Source organism: Chiloscyllium plagiosum, chromosome 15 (genome assembly GCF_004010195.1).
Source record: "Chiloscyllium plagiosum isolate BGI_BamShark_2017 chromosome 15, ASM401019v2, whole genome shotgun sequence".
Taxonomy (NCBI): Eukaryota; Metazoa; Chordata; class Chondrichthyes; order Orectolobiformes; family Hemiscylliidae; genus Chiloscyllium; species Chiloscyllium plagiosum.
The window spans coordinates 28,264,352-28,278,452 of record NC_057724.1 but is presented as its reverse complement, the minus strand read 5'-3'; the positions used below and the strand labels follow the sequence as shown (position 1 = coordinate 28,278,452).

The 14,101-nt window shown below is 39.6% G+C and overlaps 1 protein-coding gene across 1 annotated transcript in view; it reads left to right on the top strand.

Moving 5' to 3' along the window:
* The window catches only part of hdac8 (histone deacetylase 8), a 71,418-nt gene extending 70,983 nt beyond the window's left edge, over positions 1-435 (top strand). The window contains exon 11 of the mRNA XM_043704543.1: positions 3-435. Within this exon, the coding sequence (XP_043560478.1) occupies positions 3-25 (23 nt within the window). The 3' untranslated portion in view covers positions 26-435. The remainder of the gene's footprint in view (positions 1-2) is intronic.
* Positions 436-14,101: the final 13,666 nt, after the last annotated feature.

The following is a 14,101-nucleotide window of genomic DNA, read 5'->3' as shown; positions in this document are numbered from 1 at the left end:
AGGAAATCTGAAGAATGTAATTTAGTAAGTGGTGGGAGTGAACAGAACACTAGAGAAGCCTTTTAACTGAATGCAGTCTGTGGCTGTTGTAGCTGCAGGGGAAACTTGGATGAAATTACTCGCAAGTTCCAGGACAACAGATGTTCATTGAGATTTGAGGCTGCAGTTAACCCTTTCTTATTCAACTGCATAGGACAGACCATCGGATGCTTAAGGATTGCAGTAACCTGTTGTTTTGTGTTTTCATTAACATAATTATGTTGTAAATATGTTTTTAATTCATTTTTTGTTGCTGCTTTGAAAAACACCCTGTAGTGGAGTTGCGGTTGGTTTTGTAGTTGGTTGAAGAGCCTGCCAATTTTATACAAAAACAGAAAGTGCTGGCAAACCTCAGCAGGTCTGGCAGTATCCGTGGAAAAAAAGCCGAGTTAACATTTCGGGTCCAGTGACCTTTCAGAAGGATTCTGAAGAAGAGTCACTGGACACAAACTCTTCTTTCTCTCCACAGATGATGCCACACCTGCTGAGTTTATACAGCAATTTCTGTTTTTGTTTCTGATTTCCAGTATCTCCAGTTCTTTGATTTTTCTGCAAATATTATATACTGGGACTCAAATAGCATTTTGCTTTCTGCCCCTAGATATGGAGTTTTACTGATTTTGTGCAGTAATTTTTGTTTAATCAAAGTAGTCTGCAATGAATTGTAGAAAGAAATTATTACATTTTATATACTAAACCTATGAAGCAATATAATGCTCACGTGCACTGCTTTTTACGAAAGGACCTGGATTTATGTTCCATGTTCTTCACCTACACCTGGCAGTTTTCTTGGCTGAATTTTCAGAGGAAAGGAAAACAAATGCTTCTTTCAAAGTCAAGGCTTCACAAGGTGGATGAAGTGAAGTTGGATCTATTTTCTCCAGAGCTAGCCAAAGAGTCTCTTTTAACTCTGTTAACAAAATGCTGGATGAAGCTTGTGTTTTTTTTTAAAGCTACAGTGCACACCACATGGAGAAGAGGGATGGTGCGGAAAATCATATTTAAATTAGAGTGGGGAAATCAGCAAAAAGTTTCAAACAAAATATTAGGAAGATAGTCACTCACTGTAGCAACTTATTTAATTTGATTCTTAATTCCTTATTAAAACGAAAGGAGACAATGCTGGAGAAACTCAACAAGTCTATCAGAGTGCCAGTTCTGAAAAGAGTTATATGCTGCCAGATTACCTAGGTTTCACCAACATTTTCTCCTCCTCTTATAATAAGGAATTAAGGATCAACTTAAACAACTTGCTACAATGAGTGGCTATCTTCCTAACATTTTGTTGAAACATGTTGTTGATTTCCCCACTCTAAATAAGACTTTCTGCACCATCCTCCTCCTCTGTGTGGTATGCACTGTAGCTTTAAGAAAAGACAGGCTTCATCCAAAATGTGGCAGCATATAACTCTTTTCAAAACTGGCATTCTGATAGGCATATTGTGTTTCTCCAACATTTTCTCTTTTTATTTTCAGATTTCCAGCATCAGCAGTATCTTGCTGTTAAATGTTTAAATCCGTACTGTTTGTTGTTTTTTTTTAACTGCAAGGGTTTTCTGTGGAATCTCATTTAAGTCCAAGTTTATATGGATGTTTCATGGTGGTTTTCATCATTTTCCCTTGGGGCCCCACTGGCAGTCACTATGTGATGGAATAGACCTTAGCCCTCCTGCTGTCCTAAGAAAACTTCCCGTTTGCAGATGTTTGGACTGGCAATACCTTTGACAAACAGTTTGCAAATTTGGATTGATTTCTATTTCCAACTCAGAGAACATCAGTGAAAATAAATTGCTCTGGTGTTTGAGATAAAAGACAAAATTCAGAGTAACAGCTGTATCTACAAAAAGATGAATGGCATTTTTTTTTCCTTTTTGAAATATTCAGAATGAGGACAGCTGCCACTAATTATGTGTTTTTTTGGATTGATAGATATACTCGTCAAATGAACACTTTCAATCTTAACTTTACAACATGAGTTCCCAACCTGTAGCCCAAGGGTCATATGCAACCCCTGCAGTTACCAGTTTTGCTTTCAGTTCACCATATTTGCCTTTATATCATTTGTAGTTTGAACATGTTTTTCTCTGTTATTAAGTCACTGGTGAAAAATCCTCAACTAGAACTATAAGAACTATTAGGACTAATACCTTGACATGCATAAAGTTAATGGAAAAGTGGTAAATAAGCTTAATCTGTGACCTGTAAGGACAAAAGCTTGGAAATTCCTCTGCAGTAGGATAACTGGCAGTTTCATTTTAAATATCTTCAAAAAGTGAATATCAATATTGGTTACCTAATTGTTTTGTCATTAAAAGTTATGAGCTTTTTTCCAATTTTAAATGTATTTGTTTCAATGTTGAGTGCTGTTGAGGGATATGAGGACTTAAGTGATAATGCTACTGAACCCAGTACCATGAAGGAGCTGAATTCATACCAAAAGTGGCACTGTAACATGATTTGCTGAGTCTAGATCTAACAGAGCACAGATGTCAGTGAACTCTTACCACCTGCATCTCAGGCAGCCTTTGTAAAATAAAAATTTAGTTTCCAGTATTTACTGAGGTTGGCAGCTAAGAAGACCTACTTTGTGTTTCTTCTCCTTATGCAATTTTAGAGAATTCCAGCAAGGTGACTTTCTCTGTTTCTAGTTTGGCTCCCTGTGAGTTGGAAACTAGTTCTGATGCCATGATAGTGGGTCTGGATGCAGCATAAAACAAATGAAAAGAACGGAGTACTGGCAAGCAAGTGTTATTGAGTCTGACAAAACTAGGGAGCTGAATTGACCAATAGATGTACCATTCTAACTGGTGGTATTGAACCTAGTAATCTAAGACCTTTGCCTGGCATACAGTTAAAATAACATGATTGCTAGATAATATCTGTTTTGGTTGACATAAGTTCGAATTCATTACATATCAAGCATCATCAGTTTCTGCTAAAGGATATGCTTATATAGTCATGACCAGTTCTCTGTTTAACATTTTTAGCTGTTCGTTCATATACATAAAGGAAATTATTGCAAGTGTTTTACCATTTGTCCATATCACTGGCATCAGAACACAGTTTGAATAAAACAAAAACAAATTGAAACAAAATTCAAACATTATAATGGTTAAAAAGAAGCTTTGCTGGTGTATTGGAATATGGGTATATGCCACTTCTACTGGTATAAAGCACAACAAAAAGACATGTATACTTGGAAAATATTGAAAAAGTTACTTTTTATAATGTGTGCCTTATCAGTTTATCTGTACTTCTCTCACAAACTTCTTTTGGGGTGAAGTGACCATTGATTTAGGCAAGCTTGGCAACAACCCACAAACCCATGAGATGATCAGTTGTGTTTTTGATGGTGTTGGCTGAGGATATCCAAGATAAAATTAAAACCAAAAGATTAGGATTAACCTGAGCACAGAGAAAAATAAGAGTGTGAGAGAGAGCAGTAAAGAGGACACAAGAAACCAGCAAAAACATCAAATGTGCAAAATCGAAAGCCAAGAGTAGTAAGAAGGCAGCAAGTGACAAGATAATGAAGAAGTTTAAAGCAAAACTATCACGAAAGAAACAGTTGTGGAGGAGCTGGCACTGTGAATTTCTACACCACCTTTCCCATATATTCATAATTTAGCAGACTCTGTGTCTATCTATAAAATGATTTTCCACTTATCAAAGCATTCCTATAAAAAGTCATTGTGTTTGTTATATTGAAAACCATTGTCTTGTGTGAGGATTATCAAAGTTCATCTGCAGGGGCTAATAAAGAAAAGGCACACATCATTTGTCACTAATCCATTCATTCACCAGCATGTTGTTGCAATTGCTTGTTTTTAACATCCTTTGAGACCAAATCCTTTCCAAGTGTATTTTAAACATGGGGTTTTATCTATACATCAGCCTAATTAAATAGTTTTCTGGCATTTTTACTGATGTTAAAGAGTCAATGTCTAACAATGTTTTGTACTTATTCCTGTTACTGTTTCTTACTTTGACAGTTTTTTTGTGGTGGCCAGAAAAGTATGTGGTTATTAATAAATGGAATTGAAAATGCAATTCTTTGTGCTTTCAGACAGTGTTCCTTTGATAGTGTTTGTAAAAGCTGTTTCAGTATACTCATGACCAGGGCTTTGTTTGATCATTTTCTTTAGCCCCTTTTATATCCACTTTTAAAATCACTACAAATGTTTTACCACTGAACCATACCACTGAAAAGGAGTAACACATGAATTCTTCTGTGTACTGAATATCTTTTAGATATTAGACACCTATTAACTACCAAAAAAAACATACTATTTCTTTCCATGGCAGAGTAATATAAAAAAAATTCTTCCTGTAATACTAAACGTACATTACTATGTAAATTCATGAAAGTTGTATGGAGCATCATTTTAAAGGCTGAGATTATGCATGCTATGACTCTCCTTTTCTGCAGCACCTTTGTGAGTGCAAATCCAAGAAAACAGCCGACAGGAAAATAATTAGCCAGTCACCCCAATAAGAGTTTCCTCACTTAATGTTAGCTATAGATCTGCTTCTGCTCATGTGCTTCATACCTCCTAACCATTGACAACAATGTTGTCTTGTTGTTGTTGTCTCTATTTGTACCTCCCCCCCCACCCCCCCCTATGTGTGCACACACAGCATGCCACATTATTCCTTTCATTTCAATCAACTTTACTTTTCTGAGATGTGGCACATTCTCTCCTTACTTGGTATTATTTAAATGGGTCCCAATTAGCTTTTGTGTCACCGAAGCCACCATGACTTAATCAATGACAATGAGAGGCTATAATGTCATTTGGGACATGACAGTCAATTCAGAACATATTCAATTTACACAACTGGCAAATTTACAGTAACTGGATAATTACAATTCTGAAAAAGATTGATTGATTTTCCCACCAATTACCATGGAACTCTTATCGTTAATAGCACCTCAGCTACAATGCTCTGATTAAGAACAGCGAAGTACCTGAAGATGAAAATTCCTGATCTGGGTAGTTACATTCAGTTAGAGTAGTAAAAACAATATTTCCTGATTGTTGTCAAATGACTTGAGGTATTTTGTTTGCATGAACATTTAAGAACTGTAGGCATTATCACTCCAGATATGTGACACAATATGTCTGAACAGGTTGATTAAAGCTGTCTAAGGATGAGCACTAGAGGTGTGGTGGCACAGCGGTAGCTGCAAACTGAGTCAGGAGATCTGGGTTAAAATCTCACCTGCTTCAGACATGTGTAATAATAACTGAACATAAGAGGCACGATGAATGATATCTAAACAATTTGAGTTCCAAGAATTCTGTGGACTTTGCAAAGTATGTGACAAGAACTATGTGAAACATTGGTAGTGCTCCTATCTCTGAATCAGGATCCCCAGGTTCAGGTCCTACCTGCTCCAAATGTGTATCATAATGTGTCTGATTGATTAAGAAATTTAATAGATAATTGATGAGGCCACACTTGGAGTATTGTGTTCAGTTTGGTCACTTTGCTATAGGAATGATGTTACTAAACTGGAAAGAGTGCAGACAAAATTTACAAGGATGTTGTCAGGACCCTAGGATCTGAGTTATAGGGAGAAATTGGACAAGTGAGGACTTTTTTCTTTAGAGAGTAGGAGACTGAGGGGGCATCTTATAAAAGTTTAAAAGATTATGAGAGGCATGGATAGGGTGAATGCACTCAGTCCTTTTCCCAGGGTTGGGGAATTGAGGTCTAGAGAGCGGCATTTTAAGGTTAGAGGAGAAACAGTAAAAGGGACCCTTAGGGGCAATGTTTTTACACAGTTTTTTTTACACTGAATAAGCTGCCAGTGGAAGTGGTTGAAGCAGGTACATTAACAACACTTGAAAGGCATTTTGGCAAATATATGCATGGGAAAGGTTCAGAAGGATATGGGCCAAGTGCAGGGTAATAGCGTTAGCATTGATGGACATTTTGGTTGACATGGACCAGTTTGGGCCAAAAGGCCTGTCCCTGTGCTGTTGGACTCTATGAATCTAACAGCAGAGAAGGCTGAGGGGATGACATGATTGAGGTATACAAAATTGTGAGAGGTATAAATAAAGTAGACAAAGGGAACCTGTTTACCTTGGCAGAGTGTTTAAAAACCCATGCTCATAGATTCAAGCTACGTGGCAGAAAGATTAGAGGGGATGGGAGGAAGTTTTTTTTTAATGCAGAGGGCGGTGGATGTCTGGAATTCACTGCCTGAGTTGGTGGTGGAGTCAGAGACCGTAAAAGTATTTTTTTTAAGTACCTGGATCTGCATCTTAAGTGCTGTAAGCTGCAGAGCTATAGGCCATATGCAAGAAGATGGTTACAACTTTTATGAAGGTTTGTAGCTCGGGTTGTGGTTCGGGTTGTAAGTTTGCTTGCTGAGCTGAAAGGTTTGTTCTCAGGCATTTCATCACCATGCTAGGTAACATTATCAGTGAGCCTTTGGTGAAGCGCTGGTGTTCTGTCACGTTTTCTACTTATGTGTCTTGGTCTGCTTTGGTGGGTGATATCACTTCTGGTTCTTTTTCTGAGAGGTTGTGTTTGTTGATGGAGTTCCGCTTTTAATGTCAGGCCTATAGGAATTCCTGTGCATGTCTCTCTTTAACCTGTCCCAGGATGGATGTATTGTCCCAGTCGAACTGGTGTCCCTCATTGTCTGCGTGTAGGAATACTATTGATAGTGGGTCATGTCTTTTGGTTGTCAAAGACAACTAACCTAAACAAGAAGACACAACATGCCCAGAGACGGTATCCACACTACTATACATTAAAGACATCTCAGAGATGACTACCAGACTACTCCAGCCCCTAGGCATCATGGTAGCTTACAAACCTACCAACAGACTAAAACAACTCTTGATGAATCTAAAGGACCCTGTACCAACAATAGACAATAGGTGCAGGAGTCGGCCATTCTGCCCTTCTAGCCTGCACCACCATTCAATATGATCATGGCTGATCATCCTTAATCAGTATCCTGTTCCTGCCTTATCTCCACAATCCTTGAGAGCTCTATCCAACTCTTTCTTAAATGAATCCAGAGACTGGGCCTCCACTGCCCTCTGGGGCAGAGCATTCCACACAGCCACCACTCTCTGGGTGAAGAAGTTTCTCCTCATCTCTATCCTAAATGATCTACCCCTTATTTTTAAGCTGTGTCCTCTGGTTCGGCACTCGCCCATCAGCGGAAACATGTTTCCTGCCTCCAGAGTGTCCAAACTTATATGTCTCAATCAGATCCCCTCTCACTCTTCTAATCTCAAGGGTATACAAGCCCTGTAGCTCCAGTATTTCAGTGTAAGGTAATCCCGCCATTCCAGGAATTGACCTCATGAACCTGCGCTGCACTCCCTCAATAGCCAGAATGTCTTTCCTCAAATTTGGAGACCAGAACTGCACACAGTACTCCAGGTGTGGTCTCACCAGGGCCCTGTACAGCTGCAGAATAACCTCTTTGCTTCTATACTCAATCCCTCATGTTATGAAGGCCAGCAAACTATTAGCCTTCTTCACTACCTGCTGTACCTGCATGCTTATCTTCATTGACTGGTATACAAGAACACCCAGATCTCTCTGTACTGCCCCTTTACCTAATTGATTCCATTTCGGTAGTAATCTGCCTTCCTCTTCTTGCCATCAAAGTGGATAACCATACATTTATCCACTGCACCTGCCATGCATCTGACCACTCACCTAACTTGTCCAGATCACCCTGTAATCTCCCAACATCCTCATCACATTTCACCCTGCCACCCATCTTAGTATCATCAGCAAATTTGCTAATGTTATTACTAATACCATCTTCTATATCATTAACACATATTGTAAAAAGTTGCGGTCCCAACACTGATCCCTGCGGTACCCCACTGGTCACTGCCTGCCATTCCGAAATGGAGCCGTTTATCACTACTCTTTGTTTCCTATCAGCCAACCAACTTTCAATCCAAGTTCATACTTTGCCCACAATTACATGCGCCCTAATTTTGCTCACTAACCTCCTATGTGGGGCTTTATCAAAGGCTTTCTGAAAGTCCAGGTACACTACATTTACTGGATCTCCCTCGTCCATCTTCAGAGTTACATCCTCAAAAAATTCTAGAAGATTAGTCAAGTATGATTTCCCCTTCATAAATCCATGCTGACTCTGACCTCTCCTGTTACTACTATCCAGATGTGTCGTAATTTCATCCTTTATAATAGACTCCAGCATCTTTCCCACCACTGAGGTCAGACTAACTGGTCTATAATTTCCTGCTTTCTCTCTCCCACCTTTCTTAAAAAGTGGTACAACATTAGCCATCCTCCAATCCGCAGGAACTGATCCTGAATCTATTGAACTCTAGAAAATAATCACCAAGAACAAACATCATATGCAAAATGCCCTGCAAGGACTGCAACAAGCATTACATTGGACAGACAGGCAGGAAACTAGCCACCAGGATACATGAGCACCAAAAGACACAACCAACTATCACTGGTATCCTTACACACAGACAACGAGGGACATCAATTCGACTGGGACAATACATCCATGCTGGGACAGGTGAAATAAAGATACGCATGGGAATTCTTAGAGGCCTGGCATTCAAACTGAAACTCCATCAATAAGCATATCAATCTGGTCCCCATTTATCAACCTCTCAGAAAAAGAACCAGAAATGATATCACCCATCACAACAGACCAAGACACATTAAAAGCAAGTGGGACAGTACACCAGCACTTCAACAGAGCCTCACCGATGATGACACCTAGCATGGTGATGAAACGTCCGAGAAAAAAACCTTACAGCTCAGTGAGCAAACTTACAACCTGTAGAAAGATGGCATTAGAAATGGCATTTGGGCGTCTTTGGGTCAGCCATGGTCAAGCTGGGCCAAATGGCCCCTTCTGTGCTACTTCATTTCTATGGTTCTAATGCATAAGCCAGAAAAATGCCGGAATACTCCCCAATTACCTGAATGAGTTTAACTCTAACAACATGCAACAAGCTTTAAAGCACCCTGAACAAAACAGCCCACTAAACTGGCACCCCATCCACCACCTTTAATGTTCACTCCCTCTGCACTGGCTTCCAGTTGTAGCAGCATGTACAGTTTACAACTGAACTATAGCAATTCACTGAGATCTGAAAATGTGTTGCTGGAAAAGCACAGCAGTTCAGGCAGCATCCAAGGCTTTTGCTGCCTGACCTGCTGCGCTTTTCCAGCAACACATTTTCAGCTCTGATCTCCAGCATCTGCAGTCCTCACTTTCTCCAATTCAATGAGATTCCTTACACAACACCATGAGGACCTCTACCACCTAAATGCAAATTTTCCTCCAAGCTTTCCACTTGGATCTATATCACCATTCCAACACTGTCAATGGATCAAAATCTTTTAATTCTTTTCTAACAGTAAGTCCTTCCAGTGGATGAACCCTACACCAAATAGACTACTGTGTTTCAGGAAGCCTGCTCAACACCACCTTCTCAAGCATACTTAGAGACTGGCGACAAATGTTGGTCTTGCTAGCTATTAAATTCAGGAATTAATGAAATAAAATGATTTCTCACAAACATGGTGTCCAATACTGCTGGAACTCAGCTGTTGAGCACTGGCTCAATAACCAAAGCACTATTCTTGAACTTCAAACCCATGGTGTCAGTCAAGGAACTGCAATATAGCTTGAAAGTTCTCCCCAAAACTTGCACTTATGTTGGTGGTTAAATGGCAGCAGCCATGAATATCTTTAGCTTTTTTTAAATGAAGCCTGTCTTTATTCTCCAATGGGTATTTGTCAGCTTTAATTCACAACTGACTCCTAAACATGATAACTATTTTAATATATGTAGCACCCTTCACTTCAAAATTAGAAAATAGTTCTGACCAATCTGTACAAGCTTAAACTAATTGCTCAAATTTATGTACAGATAAAGGAATATATCGAGGCAGGAAACACCGCAATATACGAAACCAGTACAGTTAAGGTGTAGGGAATGGGTCAGGGTGGGTTAGTCTTCAGAGGGGCGGTGTGGACTTATTGGGTCGAAGAGCCTGTTTACACACGGTAGGGATTCTATAAATAAAAGTAAATACACAGGGGTCATTTCATCCTTTTCACAATGTCTGATATACAGCTAATCCTCTGGGTCAAATCTGCATGCTTATCTCTTACTGATGATCAGAATTCACTTGCCAACCAGTGAGCACTGTCCTCTCAGACAGTATAACTATTGATTTTCCTTTGAATTGGTATCCTTCTAAATTGTCCTGATGAGTGTAATATGAAAAGCTTTGATAAAATGTGTCATTTCTCAGCAATCATATAGTCCTATAGGATGAGATTCTTTCATGTAAATTATTTTTGAATAAACGGCAAGGAGATATGTTAACAGTCTTTACGCTTCAGTAGAGATTTTGACAGCTTGAAAGCCTACAATATACCATGCACTATAGTCTCTGGATCTGAACACATTTGCAATTTTGTAAGAACCATCTATCAGTCTCCATTTTAAGAGATATCATGGATTGTTGTCAGGCAGTTGACAGTTTCCATTTTAGAAGTAGCTATTTTTAAAAGTGGGGAAACAAAAAAAATAGTCAATCTTGAGCTTGTTGCACCAAGATTCCTGATGATCTCCATTCCTGATGAAGGGCTTTTGCCCGAAACATCGATTTTCCTGCTCCTCACTTGCTGCCTGACCTGCTGTGCTTTTCCAGCATCACTCTAATCTAGACTCTGGTTTCCAGCATCTGCAGTCCTCACTTTTGCTGGCTACAGTAGAATGTGGAATCAACATCATTTTCTTGATATATGATGACTATTTACCTGGTAACTCCATTGACTGACCATGGCTGAACCAAAGCAAAAGACAATACTTGATGTAAGTATGTGTTTTCAGAGGTTCCTATTATCACTTCCCACATGGCGAGCAATAAAAGTGGTTGAGAAAAATTTACATTAGATCATTAGAATTAGAGGTATCCCATCCAAATGGACTTTCCTGGCTGTTCTGCCTTTGTAATTTAGCTATCCTCCAACTCACCGGCAATGTTCCAGGTTTGTATAAAATTCAGCATTGACTGCACCACAAATAATCTGAGCAGCCGAATGTATGATCCCGATCTGCAACAGCAACTTCTCTCAGAAAGGGCATTCCGAGAGATGAGACGGGGTAACTCTGGAAGAATCCAGACGAATTGCAGGAGTTCATTTGAGCACTCAAACATCAACAGATTGAGCACTCTTAAACTGGAAGATTCTGGAGAAGTTTAAGTCTGAGGACACATCATCCTGCCACCGACAGGAAAGGAGCTAGATGGAGTTCTTTCATGTGCTAGTGTCAATTTTTATTTTTATTTATTATGTGTAAATGAACTTTTCAAAGAATAGGTATTCCAAATAAGCAATATTGATAAATGTTTCAAAACAAGAGAAATCGATTATTTTGTGAGCTCACTTTATCACCGCTGCCTGTAGAAATATATTTTGCTCACACTGTGACACATATATGCTTGAATATTGATTAGCAGATTAAGTGAGTGATAGCTGGACAGATGTGAACTTGTTAGATGAAAATTGAGAGATAACAGCAAGTAAACCTGTAATTACACTTAAAAATAGCATAAGACACAAAAGCAAAGAGACTAATAATAGAATCCCTACAGTGTGGAAAGAGGCCTTTCAGCCCAACAACTCCACACCGACCCTCCGAACAGTAAACCACCCAGACCCATTCCCCTACCCTATTTTCCTATATGTACCCCTGACTAATGCACCTAACCTACACATTCCTGAACACTATGAGCAATTTAGCATGGCCAATTCACCGAACCTGCACACCTTTGGTTGCTAATCCATTCTGGTCATGGGTTGGCAACTTATGTAACAGAGAAAGCATGACAGGTAAATCCTGTTCTTAGCTTACACCCATCTTTACATTTGCAGTTTTCAGCTTGGTTCATTGGATAGGAACCTAGTGTAGGAATATTGCTTTACTCATACCAAACCCTTGGTGTGGATGTCATTTATCGACTTCCAGTTTTTTGTACTTTTTTTTCACAACTATACTACTATTTTACTTTCCCTCTGATAGGGCTTGACAAATTGTGAAAGAGTGGAGCTGACAGGAACATTCCCTCTGGCCGGAGAAGTGATTTGGAATGCAAAGCACTGGATAGAGTGGCATTGAAAAGTGTTTAATGGGTGGTCTTCAAATTGTCCTGGGCACTGAGATAGAGTGTTATAAGCTGCTACTTTTGTGCAAAAAGCCTGAACATCTGCCCTTTAGATGAATGGAGATGGATTGTTACAAAACATGGAGAAATTTCTGGTACACTCAACATGGACTAATCACTGTCTTAGATTGTTTCAGAATATTACTTGATTGGTGATTTGTTTTACACTGATTCATGTAGTAATTCAAATGAAGCATCTCAGAAACTAAAGGAAAATATTGGAAATGTGAAATAAGAGCAGAAATGGCTGAAAAACACCCATTAGGCAACATCCTTGCAGAGCGGAAAACAAAGTTAGCATTTCAGATCCAGTGACTCTTCTTCAGAACTGAAGGGGATTGGAATATGATTTTTTGTTTAACAAAGCTGTTGGAATGGGAGAGAGGGGGCAGGTGGAACAGATAGTAGCAGTCCTGAGAACAAAAGACAAAGGTAAAGGAGCATTCTAGCAATAAAATAGGTATTAATGACAGGTGAAATAGAAAATAGGTCAGCTTTGCTGAGAGCAAACCTATGCCATCAGGAATCTGTTGGACGGGAGGTTACTCAAAGTGGACGATGGTGTTCATGCTCTGAAGCTGTTGGACTCAATGTTGCATCCCAAAAGCTGCAAAATGCCTAATTCCTCCGTGTTGCATTGGGCTTCATTGGAACACTGCAGCAGGCATAGAATGGAAATGTTAGTATGACAGTACGATGGTGTGTTTCAATGGCAAGCAACTGGAAGGTTTATGTCATTCTTCTGGATAGATTGGAGACATTCCCAAAGTGGTTGTCCGAATTGCTTTTGGTCTCACCAATGTTGAGGAGATTGTATTGTGACAGCAAATATGTCAACTAGATTGAAAGTAGCACAAGTACACATGCTGTGTGTTTGGACAGTGAGGAAAGAGTAAAACAGTTAGTGTTACATCTTCTGCAATTGCAAGAGAAGCTGCTATGGGAGTGTGAGGAAGTGTTAGGAGTGACAGAAGAATGGACCATACTGTCTGGTCCATCTCCAACTCTTTAACTCTACCCTTCCTTTACTCATTTGTTTCCATTTCGAGGACTGCATTGCCCACCAATATCTATTAAAAACCAATTGATTTCTACAGTTAATTGGACTATATGTTCTCACACCCCGTTTCCTGCAAGGACTTCATTCTATTCTCCCTCTACACATTAAAAGAACTGTCAGAATGGATTGGAGATGCCGGTGTTGGACTGGGGTGTATGAAGTTAAAGATCACACAATGCCAGGTTATAGTCCAACAGGTTTAATTGGAAGCACATTAGCTTTCGGAGCAACGCTCCTTCACTAACACCTGATGAAGGAGCATCGCTCCAAAAGCTAGTGTGCTTCCAATTAAACCTGTTGGACTATAACCTGGTGTTGTGTGATCTTTAACTTTGTCAGAATGGAAGTATGGTACTGCATTTCTGAGGGCACCATGAGCAGAACCTCCTCTCAGAAATAGAGCCCCTTATTTTGTAATACAGTGCCAGATGGGCAATTTGCAGGATATTGCCACTCCCTGTCAATTCTGACCCTATTTTGGCCAATTTCAGCAGATAACTCTGAATTATTTGTTTTGAATGGAGACTTCCCTCCATCATAAGGTCAGAAGTGGGGATGCTCACCAATGTCTGCACAATATTTAACACCATTTGCAATTCCCCAGAACAAAGCAGTCTTTGTTCAAATGCAACAAGATCTGGACAATATCCAGGCTTGGGCTGACAAGTGACAAATCACATACATGCCACACAAATGCCATGCAATGACCATTACCAATAAGAGACAATCTAACCATTGCCCCTTGATATTCAATGGTATTACCATCACTCAGTCCCCCAC